Here is a 27830-nt window from a genome sequence, read left to right on the forward strand (position 1 = left end):
GCTGCTGACAGTGTTGTCCATCATGGTGGAGTGTTTATTTCCTTCATATTTCAGCTCACTTGTGTTTTCAGGTGATTTAGGTCTGTATCACCATGGCTGTCCAATTCCAGGCCTCGAGGGTCGGCCTCCTGCCGGTTTTCCAGAGACCCTCTGTTATCTGCTGCTGATTACCTAGATCAGGTCTGCTTAGCCGATAAGGAGCTTCAATGGCAGGAAAATGGCGTATACTTGTGTAACGCCTTTCTTCCTACAAGGACAAAGCGCTTTACAGTCACAGACCCATTCACCCAGTTACACACACATTCACACACTGGAGGCTGCTCCACTGCCAAACACAGGCCCCCCGTCTACCACCAGAGGCAAGGTGGGGTTCAGTGTCTTGCCCAAGGACACTTCGACTCATGGGCAAGGCGGGAATCGAACCTGCAACCTCATCATGGATCGACCGCCTTACCGCTGCACCACGGCCACCATGTAGGACGACATGGAAACAGGAAAACATGTAGGACACCTATTCTGGAAGCAGAATAGGTGTCTGGAAGGACCAGGAGGAAGCAGCAGCAACAGCAGCTGCAAGAGCCATCAGCTTTCACCTGAACCAAGTGTGGCAGGAACTGTCATTCCAGAATCGGACTGCACAGCCATTCCTGGCGGTGCAGGTAGATCCACAAGGAGCTACACCATCGTCTCTCGAGACGGACAGCTGCTGACGATGATGATCTGAAAAAAAACCCACATCATGCATGGCCGTAGACCCTGCCTCTGCCCCGTGTCGCGCCCCCAGCTGTCCCCCAAGCCCCTCTGCTGGTCTATTTAAACATGTAGTTGTAGTGTTAGATAAGTGAGTTCTTCTCTAAGAGTTCTGGTAATCGCCTGTCCATCCTGGGGGAGGATCCCTCCTTTATTTGGACACCCCTGAGGTTTCTCCTTTTTTTTTCCCATAATCTGTTTTTTTAGGAGTTTTTCCTCACAGAGAAGGAAGGTCTGAGGGTAGAGATGCCCACTTTAGCTTAGTCTGTAACCATTACCTATTGAATTGTTCTTTATGATTTCATTTTTACTATACAATCACTATGAAGCCCATTGACATAATCATTGTTGTAATATTGGGCTATAGAAATAAAACTGAATCGAGGAGAGAGTGGCCAAGATAGGCTCTGGCAGCCCTGTGACCCCGAAAGGGACCAAACTGGTTTAGAAGATGAATGAATGAATGAATGAATGAATGAATGAATGAATGAATGAATGAATGAATGAATGAATGAATGAATGAATGAGAATATGCAAACATCACAAAGAGAAGATGCAGCTGGGATTCTAACCAGTGCCTTCCTCCTGTGAACCATGACCTCTGACCATCACACCACCATGTAGCACAGTAGCAGGACGTAATGTAAGCTAAATTCATGACCGGCAGGGGGCGTGGCCAGGTGTCATACCTGCAGCTGACACATCCTGTCCTGCTCTTCAGTCTTCTGTCTGTCCTGAGGGTAAAACAAATCTCCATCTTTTAAAACTCAGTTCTGGTAGAACCTGATCCGGAACTTTTCGTCAGAATCTCCACTGGGCTTTGGCTGTTGAGGTTCTGATCAAGAAGCAGACGGAACCTTTTTAAGACCTCATCCCCTTCTACCCAGCAGCAATGACCCCCACTCCATCCGCGCTCCTCATGTGCTGGGTCAGTGCGCATGCGCACAGCCCGGTGTCAGGTGTCAGCAGCTGTCGAGCTGGTGGAGAGCAGAACCGACACAGCACGTGAAGCCTGCCCAGAATAACCGCGAGGACCCAGTCAGAAACCGGTCCAAAACCTACGCGAACGGGCCTGAACCGAACCGGCCCGCGGGTCTGCCCCGGAGCAGAAGGAGGAGCTAGCCAGCTAACTCAAGGCGAATCTTCTGGACCGGACCAACCACGCCGCTCCGGTCCAAACCGGTCCACGGATCCGCCCCCACCCGGCATGCTCCTGCGCCCACGAGGCTGCTCCTGCTGAAGTTCGAGTCCAGAAGGAGGACCGCGCTGTACCGGTTCGGTCAGACCGGCACAGGCCGACATGTTGATGATAGGTGAGGTCGTCCTGGGTCAGAGACCCGGTAGCACTCTGCGATCAGGGCAGGGGCTCGGTTCTGATAAAGAGTTTGTGTTCTGTTTGAGTTATGTTGCTTCTTCTGACTGCTTGTTCCCAGATCAAGACATACATTATTCTGATAAAGTATAATCCAGAACCAAGCCATGTTCAAAACAATCCAAACACAAAACTGGATCTATATTCCAGATAAACTGGTCCAGAACCAAGGCATGATTCAGATAATCTGATCCACAGTCTGTACTCGTCTTTAAGATGAACAATAAGCACATTCCAGAATGAGGTCATGTTCCGAAAAAGTACGTCCCAGATTAGACTCACCCTGAAGAAAATCAACATTCCAGATGAACCATAATCTAGAAAAAAAGTCACATCCCAGAATAACCATGACTACGGTCACAACCCGAGTTAACTCTGTCCCAGACTAAGTCATCTTCCAGAAATGTCTGACGTCTCTTCCCCTTAGCTACAAGTTTGATTGATCAGTCAGTGGTGGTTCTTTCTAAAAAGGGTAGAAATATCTTCGTATGAGTGCGAGGTGAAATATTTTAGTGCTGTAATGCCCCTTCATGATGTCATGACTAAATGCTTTCAGAAACAAGTAAACGTGTGACTCTGTCTGATCTGTTCACAGCTGCAGTGAGCGACGGAACCAGAGGCTCCGCCCCCACAAGCAAGAAGCAACGCCGCAGAGGCAAAAAACACAAACGAGTGCGACCTCAACAGAACCGGTAACAGCCCTGAACACACAAATGCACACAAAGTATTCTGGCTGAGCGGTTCTGGCTTTCAGCAGAGAAAAACACGAGCGTCCCCTTTATGAAACATTACAAATGCACAAAACGTTTAATTCCAGGTGCTATGACTCAACTTCCAGGCATCAATTGGATGAGTGAGAAGCTTCACCGTCTTTACACTTGATCTCTACTGGTACAATGGTGTGTTTGCCTTTAAACAAGGAGACCGCGGGTTTGAATCCACAGTCAGTTCATACCCACTGGTCCCAAAAAGCCAAATTCTCACTTCTTTTGAGAAAAAAACAGCTATTATCAGTCATTTTATTACCTTTTAGTAAAAGGGGTGTGGCCTTCTAATACGCTTACTACTGAGTGGTTGCCATAGAAATGTAAGCTAAGACTGACACGGACAAATCACGGCTTACCGAGGACGTCTGGTTCCAACATGGCGACAGACACATTGCGGAAAATGGTGACTGAATGGACTTCATTTGGTTGGAAGCGGAATCACACCTACTCTTTTAGAATTAGCGGATAACCTGAGAGGAAAGAGGAACATAGATCACATTACTTAGCAATGATAAGACACTAAAATGATGGGATAAAGTAGCGAGACCCCAAATTTGATCCTTATTGTCATCAGAGCAGATTCAGATGGGTCAACTGTATTCTGCCTTAACCCTTGTGCTATCTTAGATGCCCCCCCCCCTTACATTGACGTGTTCTCCCTACCATGACAAAGGTGGATAAAGGTGGAAAGATTTCATGTAATCCATGGACACCAGTGAAGATCACAAATCATTGAAGAAGAAAGGTTCAGAGCACTGTCTAGTGGGTCTAGATGACCCAACTCACAATGTTAAAGTGTCTAGGATAGCACAAGGGTTACAGCTGCTGTCCCAGGAAACAGTCCGTACCTCTGTGTCTTAACGCCTATAAGTGTTTTGTTTTTTACTGATATTCCTTTTTCTTTTTACATAAACCCACACAAACTCACACAGGTTCGTGCAGGGTAGCAAACCCAAAGTGTAAGCCCAGCTCTTTGGACTGTTTTTATTTGCTTCTTAAGTCACGGGTAAACTTCTTGGGCTAGTTGGGGCTCACCGCTGCTGCTGCCTCTCTGTGGAACTCAGTGTCGTTCTTCTTGTGTCTTGTTTCAGCCCTGATGAGTTCCTTGATGTTCAGACCTCAAACCCCAGAAGCAGCTCTGCTCAGGCACTCCCCCAGACCCAACACACAAAGCTGCTGCCCTCTCCAGGTTGTCCAGAAACATCCACAACATCTCCAGAGGATGTGCATGAAACCTCTTTATTACCGCCTCAGAGCCCCTCCCACAGTCAATCACCCCGAGAAACACCACCACCTGCACCTGACACAGGAAGTGCTGCAGGATTCCCCCCGCTGCCCCTGGAGACCATCCTTCAAACCTTCAGTCTCAGCCAATCATCTCCTGTCACAGCAGATTGCCCCGTCCACAGTCTCAGCCCATCACCACCAACTGTTGACCCACAGATGACCCAGGATGCTGCCTGCTTGCCCCCCCTAGCCTTTCAGAGTTTCTGTGCAGACAACCAATCGGAGATTTGTGGACCTCCTTTCAGTGTACCTGAAACACCATCATCATCCAAATCCCCTCCCACAATTCAACCTTGCCCCTCCCATCATGAGTCCTGCATGTTGACCGCACAGACGTTCACCTCCAGTGGGTCCTCCCACCTGTACACTCCTCTCTCTTTTTCTCCTGCGCCCTCTCTCCCCTGCTCTCACGATCCTGCTTTCAGTTTCTCTCCCATCATGCACTCAGCTGCCCATCAACTGAGCCCACCCCCTCCAGAGTTAACCCCACCCCCTATTCAGCTCCTGGGCTCTGATGATGAAGAGCAAGAAGACCCCTCAGATTACTGCAGAGGTGAGTTTAGCCAAAGTATCGTACTACCTCAGTTTGAGAAGATTTAGATCCTGATCCCCAACAGCCCCTTCTGAACCTGATTAGTCCACTGAACGTTACTTTGATTTAAAACCATTGACTGTATATGAGAACTGGACTGAGTAACCCCTCCCCCTCATGTTCCAAACAGAGCCAGCTGGTTCCAAGAAGCCAAAATTCCATAGACTTGTATAGAGAAATAAACAGCTGGTATTTAGTTATTGTATTGGTCAGAATAAACATTCTGGATCTGATACTTTTTTAACATCTTCTAGTTAATACTTTTTTTCACGATAATTTCCTTCATTGCAAGTTATTCAAGTCATAAACTGCCAATCAGATGCCTTAGTAAAGGTGTATGGTGTCTGATGGCCCCCACGTCCAAAACATTTGATTGACAGATTCTCCTGAGCTCACTTTCAAGTGGTAGAGGTGTAGACGTCCAACAAGCTCACTCCTGGTTGGTGAGAGTGGTTGCTATAGAAATGACTCAGACTGACTTGGACTAATCACTGTCTACTGATGTCGTCTGGCTCAAACGTGGTGGCGTCCATATCGCAAAAAAATAGCAACTGAATTGATTTGGTTTGAGCTGGAAGTAAATCATTTTCAGTGGGTGATGTGACACTCACTCTGTCCAGTTCTCAGTCAATGTGTATAACCATATGCTTAAGACCATGAGTGTCCGAATTTAGGCTTTAATCGTTGCTGTCCTTTTGTATTAAACTCTAGCCATGAATGAAGCTTTTAATGGCTAAATGCACCAGCGGGTGGCTGTGGTGTAGAGTTCAGCAGTTGACCTCTGATTAAAAAGTAGCAAGTTCAGTTCCTACCTTGTCCCATGCGTCAAAGTGTCCTCGGGTCAGACACTAAACATCACATTGCTCATGGGGGTCTGGTTAGTGTAGAGCAGTGTGTGAATGTGTGCTTAAGTGTACCATTTACCAAGTGTTTAGCGGCAGAAAAGGTTCTTCACTACTGGAGTTGAAACCATCATGCCAACACTTCTGCATCTAGCAGAAAGTATTCTGACAAAGATGATGGTGACTTCATGAACTCACAAAGGAAACTGTGATGAAGACAGAGATCACCACGTTCATGCAGCGATTGCCTTTTTTAGGGGGATACTACCCGGTGAAGATAGGTGACTTGTTCAACGGGAGGTACCATGTGGTGAGAAAACTGGGCTGGGGGCACTTCTCCACCGTCTGGCTCTGCTGGGACCTGCAGTAAGATGAGCATGATATGCTTCAAGCCACTTGAAGAACGTTGGCATCTTTCTGAGATGACATGCCGTGAATGTGTCTGCTCTAGGAAAAAGCGCTTTGTGGCCCTCAAGGTGGTGAAGAGCGCTCCTCATTACACAGAGACGGCCCTGGATGAGATCAGGCTGCTCCGATGTGTGAGTGTTTGAACGTCTTGATGTGGCCTGGCCATGCTCACTGAGGGCTCCTCATTCACCTGTTTGTCTCTTCAGGTCAGGGACAGCGATCCCTCTGACCCACACAGGGAGACCATTGTTCAGCTCATTGATGACTTCAAGGTCTCTGGAGTCAGTGGAGTTCGTATCCTTGGCCACAAGCTGACTCTACCTCTGCTGTCTGTCTCTGAAGTTTCCTCAGCTGTTTCCAGATGTTTGCATGGTTCTGGAAGTTCTAGGTCATCAACTCCTGAAGTGGATTATTAAGTCAAACTACATGGGACTTCCTCTGGTCTGCGTGAAAACTATCATCAGACAGGTGAGCCTCACAGAGGAAGAAACGTAGGCTTTGATTTTGGAGAGAGGGATTTTTTTCCTCTCCACTGTAAACTCTTGCTTGCTCAGTATGGCACTAAAAACCCAAACCAGGGGGGTATTCCAGAAAGCATGTTTAAACTACCCTGACTTTAACCCTGAACTCTGGCTGAAGTCCGCCTGAACTTGCTTACTCTGGCTATGTTGGTTCCAAAAGACCGGTTATGAGTTGGCGTAATTACGCTCAACTTGGTAATCCTGGGTTAATGCACGTGCACGGCAAGTACATAAAGACATTCTCAATTCAATTCATTTCAATTTTATTTGTATAGCCCAAAATCACAGCAACAGTCGTCTCGATGGGCTTCGAAGTAAAACATGAATTCAAAAGGATCATGAATACAAAGAGTTCAATAGAAAAATACTAAAATGAACTAACAAACTGACAAAGCTATACTGGCATCCCTGCCCTTAGACCCCCCTTCGCGGTAAGGAAAAACTCCCAAAAAAACCGGATTCCGGAAAAAACGAAGAAACCTCAGGGGTGCCCACATGAAGGAGGGATCCTCCCCCAGGACGGACAGGCGATTTACCAGAAATCTTAGAGAAGAATTAACTTATCTAAATCTACAACTACATATATAAAAGTCCAGCAGACGAGCTTCATCCAGCCATGGTTGGGGGGACAGTCAAAGGCGCGAGTCGAGCCGGAGACAGGAACCACAGCCAGGTGTAGGAGCAGGAGCAGAGACGAGGTACTCGGTCAGGAACTGGAGCACGGATGAACCAACTGGAATCTGGAAGCACTCCCACTCCCCAGGAGGGGAGAGGAAAAGAGGGACAATACATGAATCGCACTGCACCAAACAGAGGCATGGAGAACTAAATGATAAATTATGATCAAGAATAGAGGAGAGGAGGAGGGTAGAAGTAGATGAGAAAAGAGGACAGAACCCCAGTGCACCATAGTTACCCCAGCTTCAACTTCTAGCAGCCTTTTAAAAGAAATAGTTATTAAGTTTAATTTAAACAAATTAACATTAAGTTAAATAATCTCTGAATACTAACTAGTCTGACAATAAGCCTGTCCAAAGAGGAATGTTTTCAGTCTAGCTTTGAATGTAGAAACAGTGTGGGCCTCTCTTACATGAGCTGGGAGTTTATTCCATAAAACAGGGGCTTGGTGGCTAAACGCTCTACCTCCAACCGTACTTTTATTAATTCTAGGAACCACAAGCAGTCCTGCATTTTGCGAGCGAAGTGTTCTCATTGGATGGTAAGGGGCTATGAGGTCCTTAATATAGGACGGGGCCATTCCATGTAAGGCCTTATAGGTTAACAGGAGGATCTTGAACTTGATTCTGGAACCAACTGGGAGCCAATGGAGCGAAACTAACATCAATTGATCGATTTCTAGAGTCACCATGAAAACACGTGGAGAAAAAAAGAGAGAGAGCTATACTTCAGTGAGATGGAGTCGGAGATTTAAATGACGCCGTATGAAGATTATGCGTCCATCAAAAAAGTAATACGGCTGCATCATCAAAAGAAAGAGTTTCTGCTTGGAGAAAAAGAACAAAGTAAACGCACGAGTTTCTATCTCATTTCTATTTTCATTGTGACACATAAATATATAAATTATCCAACTTTGACAACTTAAATGAATTACTTCTTTTGGTAACAAGTAATTGAGTTAAATTTATTCAACCTAATTTCTTACGTCTATCCAATTCGATAATTATTTATACAACTCAAATTTACATATTTATCTAACTAAATGTATTATTACTCCAACTCAATAAATATTTTTCCATCTTAATTTATTGTACTTCTTGAACTCTTATATGTCTAATTTTGAGCCTGCAAATATTCTAATTTTTATAACACAAAATGAAAGAAGCAAAAAGGATTCACTACATAATATAACTTACCATTTCACCAGTTTTGACATTACACCTCTAGGCAGTAGTGGTGGTAAATAACCATATCATCCTCTTCCTCCCTCTCACTAATTGTGCAGAAAGAATTAGACATAACTGAACAAAATAACTAGACAAAACCCAGTAAAACAACTTAACACATTTGTTCAAAAACCCACACTTATACCCAAATCCGTCCATACAGGCAAAGGGAATGGTATCCCACAATCCCTTGCTGGGCCGACCTAACTGCAGCACCAAAGTTACACCTACTTAATTGAATTAATTAAAATAAAAGTTAATTAAATGTCTGATAACTACGTGTTATTTTTAAGTTGACTGAACTAAAAAAAAACCATTTATCTTAACTGAAGCAAATAATTAAGTTAGTTCACTGTAAAAGGTTTCTCTTTCCAACATCCATATGTGGTCTTATCACCCTCTCATGGTGGAAAAAGTATTATCTGAGCTTCTTCATCCACTAAATCATCTTCAAATGGACACACCATGCTGCTTCACCTCTCTGAAAACAAACTAACCTTCAACTAAACCTGCTCCAGACCAGGTTATGTTCAGAGCATGAGTTGCTATGGCAACTTGACATACTCTGAAACATACCTCCATTTCTGGAACCGAAAGCTGAGGTTATCAACTTCCTTAGCCTCAAACTTACCGTGGGTGACTAGCATAACCTGCTTTCTGGAATACTGCTTTCTCCGTGCATTTTGCATGCTTTCCTTGACCATTGTCTCTTAAGTGTGAGTGTGAGTATACATTGTTGAATTCCTCTGTGTTTCCCTGCAATGGTGTAGCGTTCCACCCAGGGTTCACCTTTCAGTGGCTGGGAAAGCTATAGGATCCTTGTGATTAGGGGTCAACCGATTATCAGTCAGGGGCAATTATTTGGCTGATGTTGGTTATTTTGATGTACAGTACAGACCAAAAGTTTGGACACACCTTCTCTTTCAAATGAATGGGAAGGTGTCTCCAAACCTTTGGTCTGTACTGTATATGGGAATTGGCCTTTTTTAATTCAACTATGAACTGTTTAATTTGGCTCAGGTGCAGCGACGCCGCATTTTCCCACTCAATCTGAATGGTTATGCCAGGGGTGGCACCAAACTTTTTCCAGTGAGGGCCACATGACATTTCTATTCTCTGATCGGGGGCCAGGGTCAGTTTGAAAAAGAAAAGGTGTAACGATCGCAGGGGTGTATAAATGTAAACATTTATTGTTTCCCAGAAAGCCACACATAACCAAATATAAATAACCTGATCTGATATCAAATAATCTTCTCTGGGTTCTTCACCAAAACAAAAAATAATAAGCATATATATAATACCACTATTTATGAAATCAATAAAAAAACAAATCATCCTCTCTGGGTTGCTTAGATAAAGTGGTCCCTTTGTCAAGTTCCTTACATACAGTCAATGGCTGTGACTTTTAACGCGTTAACACCAATGTCTTTTATAAAATCTTTTTATTGACTTTTCAGCATATTTTCCATAAACATAGCTCAGCACAACACTGACCCACAGTCACAAAGATTCTTGCAGCAATTCTAACCAAAACAAAAGTCCTTCTCACAAGGTTTAAAAATAAAAGCCCAGTATGGAAAAAAAGGGGAAAATATAATGTTAGTCACTGGGTGTCACAAATAATTTCCAGAATGTATTTAGATTCACAATTTTCTTTTTATTCTTTCAATCTACTCGGTTCATTTCGATTCAATTTTGCATTTATACAGTTTACGCATTTAGACTTTTAGTGTAAAAATGCAATAATAATCTACATGTTTTGAAGAGTGGTGGGCAGTCAGGGTGGGTGCACACTTACCAACAATTTACTCCATACACACACTTGCGTCCGCGTACACACTGTTATTTTCAGTTTGTTTTGTTTTGTCTTGGTTTTTTTCCAGAATTTGCTTTAATATAAACTTTTTCTTTAAATAGTCAATTGTTGGTTTTTGTATTTTACATTTTGATCAGTGTGGGACTTAGCAGTTTGAGAGCTCCAGGTGCACAATAACATGAGGCCCTCCGCAGCGTTTTAAAAAAAAATCCTCACCTATAATCACAAGAACAGGAAGACGGCTGGATCCAAATGCAGCAGGTTTATTAGCTCAGCTAAAAGTCCACAAAGCTAAATCAGGGTCAGGCAGAAAGGAGTCAATAACAGGCATGAAAGCTTCAGACTGAGACAAGGTAAACAGAGTTCAGGCAAGGGTCGGGGCAGGCAGACAGAAGATCAGGTCCTAATATAACGCTCGGTAAGGAAAGCAGAGTGGCACAAACAATACTTCACACTGAGCTTCAAATGAATGAGAGACAGGTGTGCAGCATCCAGGAAGTGTGCGCTGGGGTTGCTGGGAAATGTAGTGTGGTTAGAACTCTGGAAACAGCTCTCGCCAGTGACCAGAAGGGGAGACAGAGCTCTGACTTCTGACACCTAGAGGGTAAAACGCTGCATCAATGCCTTACTGGTCCACTTTTAGACAACGTCAATGTCAGGAATCCAAAAGTTTTGACAAAAAACTGAAACCACATTTACATAGTAAAAAATGTATTTTATATTATATACATAATTTTTGCTTGTCCAATTTTATTAAATACACTAATTTATCAATCCCTCACTTCCTGGAAGGAACAAATGAGGATTTTCTGTCTTTTCTTTCATTTGTCAGGTTTTACTAAAGAAGGCCAAAGAAACAGTTTTTTTTTATTCTGTTCTTGTTTTTTTTATTGTATCTGTCTTCCAGCGCTTTTGGAAGTTTGGCAACAAATGTCTTCCGTTCTCTTTGCCTCTTTTCACAGCCGCTCTTATCATTCTGCTTCATTGGACCACATTTTAAAAATAGCTTTTGAATCATCATTTAATCTCTGCCAGTGTTGCCAGATAACGTCATAGTTTTCCATCAAAAAACCGTCAGACCATCAAAAAAAACACCCAAAATAAGAATCAGTGATTAGCAGTAATTAACCATCCATTATTTATCACTTCCGGATTTGATTGAAAGTCCAACTTTAAAACATTTGTAATAATAATATTACAATGTAATATTATTACGTTGTATCATTGTTACATCTAATAATCACATCCACCATGTTTGCAATCAGTCAGAGAAAAACATGAAATAATAAACTCCTAATGAACTTTACTTAACAGCCACTGATGTTTTGCTTAAACATTAAGAAAAGAAAAGTGGAAAACAACAAATATTTAAACACTGTAGGAGTTCAAGTTTAATTTAATAGCTTATCATGAACTAAAGTGGAAATTGTTTTTGTATTCTTACTTTTCCTGAATTTAGGTGAGATAAAATAAAATTAAATGTTTTTGTGACACATAATAAAGAGAAGTTTGATTTTGAAAAACCTGTTCTTGTTCATATAAAAGGTCTTATACAGTATTATACAAAACATTAAGAACTAAATCAAGTATCACCTGAGATGATTTCAAAAAGTACTTTTTTTTATGCACTACCAACAGTGAAAATCCTCTCTAAACTTCATTCAGGATTGCGTAATCTCTTGTGCGGCAGAGCTCGCAGCCTCGCGCAAAAATTAGACAGCAAATACGCAAAATAGCAATTTTGAGGATAAAAATGATTTAATGATTAGAATCAAACAAAGTGCATTTATGGAACAGGTTAGTGTGAACACATATTTGTTTTATTATCAGTAGACTTTACATCTCATGACTGCAGGTGAGGAAGATGACAGGTGATCTCTGCCTGTCACCTGCCTCTCCCCAGACCACACATTCCACACTAAAAGCTCCCAAATCAGCCCAAATTATCTCCATGCACCTAAAACAATTATTACCCACAAAGTCAGAAGAAAAACCGCCCTAATGAGCTGAAAATTTCCCAGTCTGGCAATGCTGCCTCTACTCACTGACTGGACTTTCTGTTGACTGGAATATACCATTGCTGCAGAGAGATGGGGGAGGACAAACACTTTTTGATGATCAATCTTATGCCAGTTCAGTAATTTGGGTTTTTCATGACAGAGTTAAATAATGATGAATGTAAAATTTATTTTAGATACTTTTATTAAGTGTTCAGCCCGGGACCGCTAGAGAGTTAGGGGCCCCACATCTACCTTTGACAAATGCTAAGTCTGCCCCTGATTGTTACTGTAAATGAATAATGGCTCCAAATATCTGTTATCAGCCTTCTTGACTGCTAACAATCAGTATCGATATCGGCCATGGAAGAAAAAGATATTGGTTGATCTCTGTGACCCCAAACAGAAATACAAAGGATTCAGAAAATATTTGGCATTTTTATATTTGTGACTAATGTTTGTTAATATGTTATGACATTTCTGACTCTGATTGTTGTAATATGTATGGCTCCTCTACCTCTTCTTTCTGGATTCAGGTGCTTCAAGGCCTTGACTACCTGCATACCAAGTGCAAAATCATCCACACAGACATCAAACCAGAGAACATCCTGTTGGTGGTAGATGACGTATACATTCGGAGATTGGCAGCTGAAGCCACTGTCTGGCAAAGGATCGGAGCTCCACCTCCCACTGGATCCTCAGGTAAGGTCCTCTGTTGATCAAAGCTTATGTTAAAAATACCTGCACAAATACCAGCTCAAAAAAGGGCTTTTGGTAGTTGTTGTTTCCACTGTCTTGGGAATAACCTACTGAAAGGGATGATGCTACAACTCTGGATGCTTTACTACTCGTTTGTTTTTCACAGTTCCAGGAGGACCGACTAACAATGATCAGACCAGAGATGGGCACCAACAGTGATCCCCAAACTAAAATTAAACAAAGTTTGTTTGAAAAGCACATTTAATGCAAAGGAGTAATTAACTGAATTGAATACTTAATTAATCCCACGATGGGGAGTAAAGTGTGTTTTAAAGAAAAAAATCATTATAAAATTCTAAAAAGAATAGGCCATTACGTCTAAATATGAAAACAGTTTATTTCACTGTGAAGGAAAGACTCTAACCCCCCTTAAAGCACATAAACATCCCTCATCCTCCCTCTGCTAAAAGCAAATTCTCAGCTCTAAGTGTTGTCTTTTAAGTGAAGAGTGATGTAATATGAATGAAGTTCAAACATCACAAGGAATAAAAACAAGTAGCTTGATGCTAAGGTGAGATGACCTGCCCACTAAAAAGGCCTCCTGTCCCCCCCCCCCCCCCCCCCCCCCCCCCCAGAGGGTGTTACCACAGGAACTAACCAGCTCACAGTGGGACAAGGCTCCCACCAATGGAGCTTTGGTGTAGAGCTCCAAACACTCTGAAAATGGGACCCAATGCCCCCCCTGCTTGACAGGGATTGGATTGGGGGGTTCAACCACCAAATGGTTCCTATGTCCCTGCTTCCCCAGGGGATGGGTCAAATGTGAAGAACAAATTTCACACAGCTAATGTGACTTTAACTTTAACTTAATGGAAACAATGATAAAAAGGTCCTATAATTTATTTCCCTTCCTCGGACTAATGCGGGATGGCAAGTCATGAAACTGGACCACAGAGACACAGACGTAGCGCTGAAGGGGGCCGTCATTCAGCTGCAGCTCCTGCAGTAGACAGTAAACCTGGGAGAGTCTCTGGATGATGTCATGAACCCAGACATGGAGACGTGATCGCTGATGCTTTTGTAGAGCTCTTCAGAATTAATAAACCTGATCTCTCGACATCATCCGTGTCTTTCATGCATTGTAAATGAGACATACGCAGAAACTGCTCCATGTTGCTAAAAACATTGGCAGTAGCTCCTCCCATACCCAATGTCAAGTTTATGAACACATCTTTGGACAAGCATCGAGCAGTAAATTCTTTGTGCACCCAAATAGGAGGGCGACACAAATTTGACACACAAATCGCGTTTGGTGTGAACACAGCTTCAATTCGAACCACAGTGTTTATTCATAAGTCTAAACCATTAGCTCCAATCATGACTTCTAACTATGTGCTACAACTAGGGACGATGTTTGAGCTTCAACCATTAATACCAACCTTGATCCCCAATTATGAACTGCAACCATGAACTTAAAGCAGTAACTATGAGACAATTCATTTTAAACACTATTCGATTCATATCAATGTTTGTGGTTGATTATACGGTTCATAGTCTGTATTGGTTCATTTTTAACGATCCGATTCTCTGATCTAAAATGGATCCAGATCATCTTTATCCAAACATCCAGTAATGAGAAATTCCTGCTACTGAACAGTTACGTTTTTCAGATTCTTGGATTTCTTCCAGATCATCAAGTGGAAATGAAATATGTGTTCAAACAAACAAGTAAACTAGAATGAATGTCAAATCCATTCACATGTTAGATTCCTAAAGTTCAGCCCACTGTTGTTTTTCTACATCCAAATGATCCAAGGGGAACATTCTTAGAACATGCTAGTACACTGAATGGTCACATGACTTTGCTCAATTCAACACATTGGAGTGGAATGATGGACGGATCAGTTTTTGCTGACATCACACGTGTTGTCCGCTGATGCACTTAGTCGTTTTTATGCTATGGTAAAATAAAACTAGCGTACCTCATTACAAACTATATTTTTCAATATTGTTATTGTATAATATAATAATTATTTTATAATATAATATCGAATTTCCTGTCAGTGCGGATGCACACAATTCCATTTAGGTTAAGAATTAGAAAAATCAACTTCCTCATTGGGCAGTTACCAATTTTCAGTATAAAAACTCCACAAATCTTTGTATATGATAGTACAGGATGCTCAGTCACAGGGCCACACACTGATTGGGAGGACGATTGCCTACCTTACCTATGAAGCCTTAAAGTTCTGGCACCTCTGCTCTGATCTGTACAGTAATTTTCTGATGTCTACCTGGATCTTTTTTCATGTTAGTGTGAAGATAATTCCTACAGGTTTCTTAATCAGTTCTCAGTCTGTGTGAAGAAGCACTTTAATCATCAAACATCACCTTAGTCCTACATCTTTGTGAAGCTAAGCAGACTTCAGGGAAGGTACTCTTGAGCTCTGAGAGTTCAACATGCTCCCAACCTGAAAGCTTCTTCCTATTTGATGGACAGACAGCTGCATGTCAGCTGAGACTCTGGGTTTTGATTGGCTGTCTCTTTCTGTTTGGTCAACTTCTAACTGCTCTTCTTTCCTGTCTCTTTCTGTTTCCTCCTTTTCTACTTGTTTGTCTCCATGTCTCTAGTTAGTATGGCTCCTAGGAATCTACAGGTAAGTGCCCAGGTGTGATGCCTGCTGTGTTCAGATTTGTTCAGTGCTCAGAGACAAATTGTTAGCTTAGCTGATTTAATGGATCAAACTCAAATCTCTATCATCAGTAGGTAGGCAGGGGGCGTGGTTATGCCAGTGCTTCTGGACTTGCTACTTGACCGTGAATCCTTCTGCTTTGTTAAGGAATACCCATCCACTCAACACAAGCTTGGCCCACACTTTAAAACCAACCAAATATAGCTCTCGGTTATAGGTGATGTTGGGGTGGGGGTGGGGGGGGTCAACGGTGCCAACGGTCCCACCCACATTTTAGAGGTGAATATCCAAATGAACTCCTGCCCCTCTGCAGAAACTATTTTCTGGAAAACACTACCGTTTTTTCTTTTATTTGGGCTAAAAACTGCATAATCAGGATGAAAAGGCCGCTGGGAAAACTTTTCCAATAGATCAGAAGATGATCAGAGTGAGTCTTTGAGTGACCTTGGAGTTTAAGGCTACATTGGCAAAAAGCGATATTAATCCATTTGAGTGGTATTTGTGATAAGATGCATAAAACCTTAAGAGAGCCCGTCCCCCGCTCCCACCCAAACAAATGTTGCACACAGGCACATAGGGCTCCGGGAACTGGATGGGTGGGACATGCTGCCTGGGCTCACCGGGGGTGTCTCTCTTTGGGGTCGCGTCGGCGCCCGCCCTCCATTCCACTTTTACTCACATATTAGACACCCTGATTCATCTAGTGCAGGGGTGTAAAACTCATTTTCACCGAGCATAGTGGCTGTCCTCAAGGGGCCAGATGAAACTTATACATGTAACTAAATGTAATGAAAAATAAATGAAACTACTCCTTAATGTTAAATAACTCATTTTATTTATTTATCATATCTTTTTAAAGTAACAATTACAGTTGCATAGAAAACATATGTTTGCTTGTTCCTCTAGCATAAATCCTTTTACATTAGATTCTGTCAGGTTAGGTTATGTGGACAGTGTTTAAGTCCTAATGTATAGTTGCCCAATATTTCAAGTCTGATTCCACCTAGATATGAATAAATACACGTCAAATTTTGTTTTAGGAAATGAAAAACTTCATGCTCTCGATGGCCACATAAAATGACATGGCGGGCCACATTTGGCCCGCGGGCCTTCAGTTTGACACATGTGATCAAGGGCTTTGTGGGGATGGTCTGGTGGAGGGGGGTACGGTGAAACATCCGTGCTCATCTTTCACTGGTCCGTCCCACTGTTTTAACTTCCACTTAAGACACACACACTACATGTTAGCAGCAAACACTGGAAATACACACCAATCACAGAGGGACCCCGGAGTGGGGGGGCTCTACTGCTTGGCAGCAGTGGGGCCCGCCACACTGGAGACCTCCTATTTTACCTGCAGCACACACACAGTACACCCACACCACCTTGCTTAGGTGGGGTCTGGGAGGGGCGGCCGGTCTTCACCCGCCTGGTCCTCTCAGGGCGGCCTGGCTTTTAGGGATCCTGTTGGCTGTAGTGGTGGTCGGGCGTGCGGCGCTGGTGCGTTGATCGGCCGGAAGGGGTTACTGTGTGGCGACGGGGGGTGGGGGGCAACTAGAAGATTGTGAGTGTGTCTGCGAGAGTGCATGGGTGGGACAGACTGGGGGGCTGGCTCACCAGGATCTTCTGGGGCTCTCCCTACCCATCGCAGAGTGGGGAGGGCATTGGGGGGGTATGGGAGGAGGGGTCGGAGAACATGGCGGGTGAGGAGAGTTGTAGAGGGTAGAGTAGTGGGAGGAGGGCGTAGAGCTGTGGTTGCGTGGTGATCTCTAAGTTGGTTGGGTCGGGTGCTGGGGTTGGCTTGCGGAGACGAGGCTCCGGCTGGGTGATGGGCGGCTCCTGGGCCCTCTGGGCCCTGGCTTCGTCCTTGGCCCGTGTCCAGCGCCCGGTGGCCCTAATGGCTGCCGCCTGGTACAGCTGAGCGCGCCTGTCCTGTGGCCTGGGGGGGGAACCCTCTGTGCCTGGCTGGGTGGGTGGTTCCCGCTCCTCCGGGGCTGCATGGGGCCTGTTGCCGTGGTCTGGCTGGGGAGGATCTGCTTTCCCTCATGATGAACACAGGGTTCACTTTGGAAGCGTGCATGTATCTCCACCCCCACGTGCACACTGCCACACTGCTCCCTGCCTGCTTCATCCCCCCTCCTAGCCCACAGTGTATTGATGGACAGATATGTTCTGCTTATCTTAGTGTCAGAATTTCACCTTTGATGTAATATTTGTCGTTTCAGCAGATCTGGTAGAATTGTTACATCTTAAAATAATAACCAATTCAAATCGGCGCTTGTATTCCCCACTCTCTCCCCCTCTCTCCCTTTTATTCTCTTCTCCCCTTTACTCTCTTCTCCCCTTCACACAATTTTCCCCTCCCCCCCACACACTAAATGTAACAAATCAATAAAAAACAAAAAAAAACAAAAAGGGGTTTATACAAATTCACACTCTGGTTTTCTGAAGATATATAACCCCTTTTGTAACAGTAAAACTTGTCCAACACAAAAGGCCTTCAGCGCTTATCTGTTTGCTCAGTTGTTGGACAGAACAAGTTTGAAAAAAACAATAAAAATAAAAAATAAAAGGGTGCCCGGCACTATTAGGGACCGGCATCTACAGTAATGAGCATGTGTTAGACTTGGCGTTTATTGGAGACCGGCGTCAATCATAGAACGGCCACTATTGAAAGATATACAGTATTAAAACGGAAAGGGCTGCTCAATCATCCATCCCAGTGTGTGAGTTTGAGGGTAACCCAGAGCATGCACACTTTGTTCTGTAGAACCTTAAGCCCCCTGACCTGTTTGTTTGTGTTTGTTTGTATGTGCAGGCTGGAAAAATGTCCAAAAATAAGAAAAAGAAACTGAAAAGAAAAGCAAAACGTCAGCAGAAACTATTGGAAGAAAGACTTGAGGACATACAGGTACTTGTGGCTTCAACTTTAGTTCTTCAAAATATTTCTAAGTACTTCAGAATACCAGAGTATAAAAGTGTTCTTTTGTGTTTAGAGAATGGAGGAAGAAGAGGGTCTGTTTCAGCCCGATGACATAGATTCTAAAGGTAAGTCTATGGCAAAAGCTCTTGTTTAAAATTGCAATTGTAAAAATAATACTTTATATCAGGGGTGCTCACTTTTTTAGCATCTGAGCTACTTTTGAGACGACAATGTTTTGAAGATCTACATATATGTGTGTGTGTGTGTGTGTGTGTGTATATATATATATATATATATATACATACATACATACATACATACATATACACCACTGTTACCAATCAGAAGAAAGGTAAAAGCAGCTTTAGAGAATCTGTAAACCAAGGTGGGGGCCAGCAGGCACCACATGCTCCCACTGCGGCATCTGATTGGCCAGTTCATAACTTGAATAACAAAAGAAAATTATGTGTTAATAAAAGGCATCCCAGCCGTACCATTTTTGGGCCCCTATTGGTTGCAAGTCCATAGAAAAATGGAACTGACCAATTAGGGCGGAGCTACTATTGAAACCCATCAATTGGCTGAAGGTCATTAAAAAAGCGGCTGTATTCCTCTTCGCCCCCTGTAATCTTCTCCCAAACAACATGAAATTCTTTGGATGCGAAGCACCAAAAGCCAAGCGGAAAGAAGGGAGCTGCTGGATGACCTCCATTGTTGTTGTTAGCTCCACCCCACATGCGCCGTGACGCTCCAACTTTGAGTGGAAAAATTCACCTGAATTGCTTGGACCATTCTAGACCGGACTGGACATGACCAGACCGCTCCGTGGAAACAAGGCTGAACAGAACCATGAGTTAGACGGAGTCTGCTGATGTCAATGCTGTGCTCCGCATAGAGATGAGATGAACTGAATATGGAAGAGCTAAGACAATGAGAGAGATCTGGGCGGGGAGGTAGAAATGAGAGAAGTAGAGGGTTGTGGATGGCCTTGAAAAAATACAGTAAGCTTGAAATCTGCTGTGCTTTGGACTACAGAGCAGTGGAGTTCCTGAAACGGAGTGGGGGTCATGAAGGGGGAGACAAGGGTGCTATTGTGATCCATGTTAGGAGGTGTGACTAGAACAGAGGCAGCATGGGGAGTTAAAAAAAAATCCAATTTACTGTGTGTATTCCAGGAAAACGGGTCCAATACTTTAATTCTGTTTTTTTGCTCTGCCTCCATTTTTTTGGGTGAATATTAAGTCAGTATAACAACTGGTTGGGTCTGACTTCGAAATCTGCAGCTGGACTTTGCCTGAAAAGAGCTTCACATAGAACCTGAGGTAAGCTTGACTAAAAGAACTTGAGCTGGACATGACCAGAGGAACCTTTGTTAAAACAGACCAAAAGAACCATGGCTCCACCTGACCTGAAGACTCTGGGGAGATTATTTGTACTGAATTAGGGTTAGAGTCCTTACCGATTCCTGAACCACAATATGCTGGACACCCCCGTTCTTATGCTCCCGTTTCTTTCTCTAGCCAACAGCAAAGCAAGTCCAGACTCCAAAGGTTCTTGGTTAGAAGAGCGGTGTAATGGCCACAGCACCGGGCGAGTCTCAAGTCCAGCCTCCGGTCTGTCAGGGTTCTCCAGCTCGGTGATGTCAGCAACATCTGAGTCAGCTCGTTCCACTCAATCTGGTTACTCCAGTGGAAGAGACGGTGAGAGCACACACCACACACTTGCTTTAATCATGAGTTCTCTATGGCGCTTCAGTTTCCTCATTATGGCCCTAATTTGGCCTGTTCTGCTCTTAAGCTCCGTTTCCATCTGATTTAGCAGTTACAGGGATGTGAAACAGCATCTTCAGTTCTTCACTGTCAGAAATTTGGAAATCCTCCCCCTCTTTTTGGTCAACAACTTAATTGATACAGAGTCCCCTCGTTTATAGTGGGGGATACTTTCCATAAATAACCTGCGATGAGTGAAATCCATAAAGTAAGAAACATATGTTTTAAGGCAGTAAAACTCCTCACTACACACTTTGTCCACTTTTCTCAGACAGACACGAACATGTTCACACTTGTGTCTTGTTTATTTAAGTTCAAGCCTTCAAAGGAAAATAAGTCCAGTTTTATAGAAAACAAAGATCTGATCGTGATCGAAGTTTTGTGTAAATTTGGTAAAGAGAAACCGTTTCTGTACAGGAGACACGCCAGGGAGGAGATTGACTGACAAGGTCAACGGCCAATCAAAACACAGAACGCAGTGCACTATTTGAAAAAAATACATGCAAAATTGCACCAAGAAAGCCTGTGATACAGCAGGACTGAAACCAATGGATATTCAGTTCTCCTCTCAGGAGCTCTGCAGGTTCATCAAAGTTAGTTCAAAGGAGGATCAGACAGGACAGAGTTAAGAGGAAACAAACATAAAATTAAATACATGATACTATAATTTAGAGCTGCACGATATGAGGAAACCTCGCGATATGCGATATTGGTGATTAATATTGCGATAACGATATAATTTGCAGTATAGAAACAAAGAGCAAAACAACCAAAAACATCATTTTCATTTCATTGCAACAGTTTAAAAATTATACTCCAAATGACCCTCATTGACATAGGAGGAGAACATCTAACATAATAGGGCTCCCTACGATTGGTCAACAATGTGAGGGGTCACTCCGATTGGTCAAACACATTAAGGGATTTATTTGATTCTTTAAATACTTCAAGTTGTCATAAGATTGTTTTAGCACATTTAAAGTAACCATTTATTGCAATTTTCACTGTCTTTTGCGATAAGGATATTGCACCGCTTGATATTGCGATAACGATAAATTTGCGGTATATTGTGCAAGCCTACTATAATTGTATGGTTCATGCTGTCATCGTTAACGTAGTTCAATGATTGTCAAGTGTATTTATGAATTGCGTGCTCCTCCCACACTTGCAAAGGGACAGGACCCAAGATTTCACTCCTTTAGGTTTTGTATTGACCAGTTGTAACAGAATTGCTGATAGCAGGTGAAAAACCTTTAAACAATCAAAAACATACATTAATTATCAAACATAAGGTAAACCACATGAGTAAACTAAGGTAAAAAAATTTAACCAATAGGTTGTTAACCAAAAAACTCGGGGTTACATTTTGGGAAGCTTTTAACAAATACCTTTTTCCCCTGCTTTTAAGTAGATTTTTACACTTATATTCTTACTTTTTAGGCTAACAAATATGTATGACACTTTTTAATACACACGTTTTTTATTACAACATTAATTGACATTGATTTACCCAATACAACAACGAGACAAGCAATAAAAAGTCCAGTATTGAGCTTACCAGTTGTACTTTAAAGTCCCGCGCACGCAGTAGTTCAGTTTGAGTTCATTGATAAGCTGCCGTCCTCCAGCTCAGTTGTATCAAATAACGTGGCAAAGCGCTTTTTTACCTGTTCCCAGTTTAAGCGCTGATTGCCTCAATGAAGTTCAGCTGGTAACGGCTGTAGTCGCCATTATCATGTTTGTTTATAATTCCCTTTTTTGGTCATGTGATTAGTTAAGACGTCATTTAGGCGCACCTGTCACCTGTGTTAGTTTGGTTTGTTGGTTTGATATAGAGAGGGTGCACAGGGCCCAGTATTTTTTGTTGACCACTTCTATACATGATTATGAACTCTGCTTTGATGGATCGTATCATAAGTTTCATCTGTGGCAACGATGAAGTGGAATAAATCACGACACACAAACAAAGTGGATTTCCTGGTCATAGTTTTTTGTGGAGCGCGTCGCAAACAGGACCTGCCGCAGCCTCTCTAGCGGTTCATAAGCCCGCAGCTGCTACAACCGGCGTGGGTGCATTTTCGAATTATTTTCAAATAAAGGAATCCAGTCATTTATTGTATTTTCACTCGCTATTGATGAAAGCACCAACATCACAGATGTGTACAGCTGTGTATATTTATTAGAGGTGTTGAACAGACCGTCACAGCGGACACAACAATAGCTGATGACATTGTCAGCTCTCTAGTTACTGTGCGGGATGATGTTGGAGTGAACTGGTCACATGATGTCAGTCTGGTCACTGATGGCGCCCTCTTAAAGATCAGGAAGAGTGCAGCTGTTGCCGCAAAATTCAGGCAGAAACCAGGAAAAGACTTATGGACATTTCATTGTGTTTTGCTCACTTGAATGACAGTAAATGTGTTTCTGCACAGGATCTGAATCCTGATATTGATGGCTGGGTGAAGTTTCAGGGGAGAAAGGAGGTTACCTCCAAATTCTTATGTTCACAAATGTTTGCAAGTTTAATTTAGCTCATTTTTTAATGGTTTGGACATTTACATTTTAGGCAGGTGTTTCATTTTTTTCTCTAGCACTTCTTGAGTTTATTATTGGGATTGCTGAAGATGTAAAATATTTACTCTGTATAAAAGTGAATAAACCATTTTTTTAAGTGAAATTAATTTTATTTAAGATCCATGACAACTGTGACATGTTTCCCAAAAATATGGTGGTAAAACATGGTGCAGGCATGGGCAATGGAGAGCATTTCTTTTTCAATCGGCGCATAAAGCATCTCTGCATCTGTCATTGATCTTGATGAAAGAGCTACTGGTTGGTCGTCCTGTACCAGCACAGTTCCCAGTCCGGTGCTGCTGGATTTCCACAGGTTTTGACAGATCGTAGAATTTCAGTCCAGGGTGACGTGAACAAACATCCTTGAGCTTCTCAAAGGCTTGTTGCTGTGCTGGCTGGCACGTGAATTCCACATCCCTTTTTGTAAGTTGCCTTAATGGCCTGTCAATTTCGCTGAGGTTCGGATTAAACTTTGACAGATAAGTCACAAAACCCAGGAACTGTCGGACACATTCCTTGTCTGAAGGGGGCGAGACAAAAAGCGGCTGCTCACCCGGAGCGCCAGCTTTGTTATAAGACCAAAGCTAAAAGTTAACAGAAGCCAAACAAAACGACGTGTTTGGAAAGTTTCTTAGGGGACAAAAGAGTCAGTGAGGAAAGTGAAGAAGAGCCTTTGCCTTCAAAGAAACATAAAGCTGCCGTTTAAAGACAAAACCAGGAGATTCCCTCTAAATATGGATTTATTAAAACAGGACAAGTCGCTCTGACTCGAATGTTTCACATAATCTGACAATAATAAAGATACATGGTGGATTCAGGTTTATTATTATATTTAGAAAACTCTTTCGATGGTTGCGTCGCTTTATTTTGCTTTATTTATCCGTCACACCTTAAAAGTCTGACGCGGCTAAAGTCAACATCCAGTTGTTGGCATCCACTTTGATATTAAGGGAAAATCTTCATCACAAAGTTTAAGTTTAAACCATCTGCAAACATTTTACAGAAAATGAAGATTCAATCAAATGACGTTTCCGACCTGCTCAAGATGTTTCTGGTCTGAGGAAACTTGTAAAAGGGACATTTAGAAAGTTTTCCCACAGAAAGGCTGAATGCAGCGAGAATTGTCTAGTTTTGAAATGTGAGCCTGATAGACTGAAAAACGTCAAACATTTGTTCAAATGTCTTCCGTGGAGGTGTTTGATTTGTGGAAGAAGCTAATCAGGGCTCCTGGATCCTCCTTTATCTACTTCAGTCTTTTTCAACCTTTTTTGAGCCACGGCACACTTTAACCTTGTCAAAAATCCTGCGGCACACCAGCATCCCAAAAAAAAAAAGAAAAAAGGAGAAACTCATAGCCTGTATTGATGTACAGTCCCTCCAAGATCTCACGTGCATTTCTGTGATAATTGTGGCAGAAAAAGCTGGAAGCTGCAGCTGTTTTTTTTCTAAAAGTTGTAATAAAAGTTAAGTTAGAAGATTTAAAAACTGTTTGATGTGTGTTAATTGTGGTTTCAAGACGTTTAAGAGGAGAGACTCATTGTGCGCTGAGACGCTGTCACTTTAACCCAATGCATCATGGGAGATGTAGTGCAAAACAGTTACAGCTGCAGCTAAATCGCGGTGCCATCATTCTTATCAAAATGTCTTTAATAGAATCAAATAAACACAAAGAAAAAAGTATTTTATTATCTTTTCATACTCCTAACTTCTCAGTGTTTTATCAGAGCCTGTTTGGATGAACAAAGAGCTGACATTCTGGAGATGGTGAATGCTGTTAGATCTGTTGATGAGGGACCATCTCCCACGGCACACTGGTTGATAAACACTGATCTAGTTTACTTGGTGAAGTTGGCAGTCATCCTGGTGGTGTCCTGTTGTGTTTGTACTGAATTCATTTGAAGGGAGAGTTAGATCTTAATTACATGCAGATGTGCCACCGATCCTCGGCAACTTAAAATTATATTACACCAAATATATAGACTTTTTTTCTGGACCACAACTGCTTGAAATGTTTTCTAACAGGACCTTTTTAAATTTTAGTTTAAGACTCCCTTTAAATTAGTCTTTTTTTCATTTATTTATTTGAATTAGGACAGTGCATATTAAACAATATTAAACATAACATATTAAACAATGTTTCATAAGCTTGACCAAAGAAACAATTTTTTTTTCGACTAAAATGGGGAGGGGGGTCGTGAACTTCCGGTTTTGGACTTCTGATCCCGCTTAATGATGTCTGGGCACCATGTAGTTTTCTGCAGCCAGGTCCTTTTGGACCTTGGGGATCTCTGGAGAGCTCTGGAAATGGCTGTGCATGGAGCCTGAGAGATTTTGCAGAGGGAATGGGGGACAGTGGCCCAAGAAACGTGTGACAGGCTTCCAGCTTCATATAACCCTTGTGGTATCCTAGGCACTTTAACATTGGGAGTTGGGTCATCTAGACCCACTAGACAGTGCTCTGAACCTTTTTTCTTCAATGATTTGTGATCTTCACTGGTGTCCATGGATTACATGAAATCTTTCCACCTTTATCCACCTTTGTCATGGTAGGGAGAACAGGTCAATGTAAGGGTGGGGTCATCTAAGATAGCACAAGGGTTAAAACAAGCTGAGGCTGTAAGTGCTGCCAAAGGTGCATCAACAAAGATCACCCTTTGATGGATTCTTCTGTACATCTTCTCAGGGTTTTGCATTTCAATAAATTTGCAGGAAGTAAAAAAACAAAACATTTTGTCATAGTGTCTTTCTGGGGTGATGTGTGTAAACTTTTGGGGACATGAATGACTATTTTGGAATAAAGCTGTAACTGGATAAAGTAATAATTTCCAGATGCACAGTAGATATTTTTAATTTATACTTTGAATGAGAAACCCTGAATGTCAGACATTTAACTGAAAACTAAAGCCAAACCTTCGCTGCAGAGTCCATTTGTCAGCTGCAACTCCGACTTCAGGATTTACTGCTAAGCAGTGTAAATACTGGAAAGAAACTGACTCAACATATAGTTGATGTGCTGCAGTACAAAGGTCTCACAGACATGAGCAGAGTTTGCTGAACTTTAAAAAGTTAGAGGCTCTAGAACTTGAAGAGAATTCTGTGAGAGTTTATTAATTGTTACATTTTTAACCACCAGTTCAGCCGAGTTTGAGCAAACTAAAGACTGTGAATGTTAAAAATCTGGCCTTGTTGGTTTTACAGCGATGAATTCCTCAGACTTGATCATCAGTCCTCTGGATCCTCAGAACGCAGACAGAATCCGAGTGAAGATTGCTGACCTGGGAAACGCCTGCTGGGTGGTAAGACGCCCCGATCGTTGCCTCGTTGTCGTTCTGCTCGCCTTTAAGTTTCACACATCGTCTGATTGTTTTTCCCCCAGCACAAACACTTCACGGAGGACATTCAGACCCGGCAGTACAGAGCTCTGGAGGTTCTGATTGGAGCGGAGTACGGGCCGCCAGCCGATATCTGGAGCACCGCCTGCATGGTGCGCTTCACACACTTTAACACACACTCAATACATGTATGACCATGCACCTGAATGAAGACCAGATTCAACCCTGTGGTCCTCCACTGAGACCCAGAGTGCCTCAAGGTCCAGGCTGGTTCGAAGTGGACTGACCAATCACCGTTGTTTTAGGCTTTTGAGCTGGCAACAGGAGACTACCTATTCGAGCCCCATTCAGGAGAGGACTACACTCGGGATGAAGGTGTGTTCCATCGTCACCTTCCAGATGCTGATCTTGTGCTATGTGTGTTGACTTTGTTGTTGGAATGCTACTCTTCATCCCTCTTTGGTCGTCATCTCTGTTCAGATCACATTGCCCACATCATCGAGCTGCTGGGGCCCATCCCTGTGCCCTTTGCCTTGTCTGGCAGGTACTCAAGAGAATACTTTGACAGAAGAGGTGAGTTTGAGTTTTCAATGAACCAAAAGTTTGAATGAAGTCAATGCAGGCTGCTCTATTCTCACCCCTTCCCCCCTCTTCATACCTATCTCAGGTGAGCTGCGGCACATCTCCAGCCTGAAGCCCTGGGGTCTGTTTGAGGTCCTGCTGGAGAAGTATGAGTGGTCTCTGGATCAGGCGGCGGCATTCAGCGACTTCCTGCTTACCATGCTGGAGCTGCAGCCAGGACGGCGAGCGACGGCAGCGCAGTGCCTGCAGCACCCATGGCTGCAGGCATGAGCATACATGCACATGTGCACGTTCACTGTTTGACTGTTAGGTGTGTTAGGTACCCCCAGCATTCAATGGTGCATCATTCTCCTCCAAGTTCTTCCAGTTGCCCCTGCTTCACACTTTCTATTTGCAGCTACCCACCCTCCAGTCATAGTGCCTTCAAATGAAGCAGCTTTTCTACCTGTCTGTGAAAATAAAGATGAAAGCACACCTACGCCTGCTGTCTGAGCTCGCATGTAGCGCTTTCGACGACCAGGAACTTCACCTCATACAAATACTTTACAGATACCAGCTGGAAACACACAAATATGTGCCTAAACTTTCAATGTTTGTATTTAATTTACAATCAAAGTTGCCTCCAAGCTCCACATAAATGGTAAATAGCATTAGAGCTTTGAGTATGACAGTTTTTTGGTTGACCTCACATTAGCCCTGATGTTGGCATCATGATATTTTGTGAGGCTAATGATGCTAACATTAGCGCACAGATGTCTGACTCTAGGCCAATAGAGCCAATGACCTACATGTTTTACTACTAACTTTCCTTTGAAGCATCATGCTAACTTATTGCTAATCATGCCAACAATTGCAAATGCCATATACTGTTGCAGTGTCCAGAAAAGCTTTAGCCGAACAACATAGAACCAACCTTCAGCCTTAAAGCCTGCCTTCTTTAGGACAGTAAGGAACAACAATGTTAAGATGACCTCATACTGGAACTCCATAACTCTACCTGGG

The 27830-nt window shown here is 42.8% G+C and overlaps 1 protein-coding gene across 1 annotated transcript; it reads left to right on the forward strand.

Annotated features, from left to right (window-relative positions):
- Positions 1-1678: 1678 nt before the first annotated feature.
- LOC101165710 (SRSF protein kinase 3) lies at positions 1679-27307 on the forward strand. The gene is made up of 17 exons (XM_011473007.3): positions 1679-2063; positions 2718-2814; positions 3981-4729; positions 5868-5976; positions 6062-6149; positions 6225-6312; positions 6380-6486; positions 12793-12958; positions 15587-15612; positions 18467-18559; positions 18645-18696; positions 20092-20271; positions 26113-26210; positions 26291-26398; positions 26552-26621; positions 26727-26819; positions 26914-27307. The coding sequence occupies exons 1-17, from the start codon at positions 2051-2053 to the stop codon at positions 27096-27098; spliced, it is 2322 nt and encodes a 773-aa protein (XP_011471309.2). The 5' UTR covers positions 1679-2050; the 3' UTR covers positions 27099-27307.
- Positions 27308-27830: the final 523 nt, after the last annotated feature.

The sequence above is a fragment of the Oryzias latipes genome, chromosome 7 (assembly GCF_002234675.1).
Source record: "Oryzias latipes chromosome 7, ASM223467v1".
Lineage (NCBI taxonomy): Eukaryota > Metazoa > Chordata > Actinopteri > Beloniformes > Adrianichthyidae > Oryzias > Oryzias latipes.

Bases quoted from the DNA above. Each gene is read 5' to 3' on its own strand.
- LOC101165710 (XM_011473007.3), top strand. The intron at 18,560-18,644 runs GTACTTGTGGCT...TTTTGTGTTTAG, and splicing joins AAAGACTTGAGGACATACAG to AGAATGGAGGAAGAAGAGGG. The intron at 26,622-26,726 runs GTGTGTTCCATC...ATCTCTGTTCAG, and splicing joins GGACTACACTCGGGATGAAG to ATCACATTGCCCACATCATC.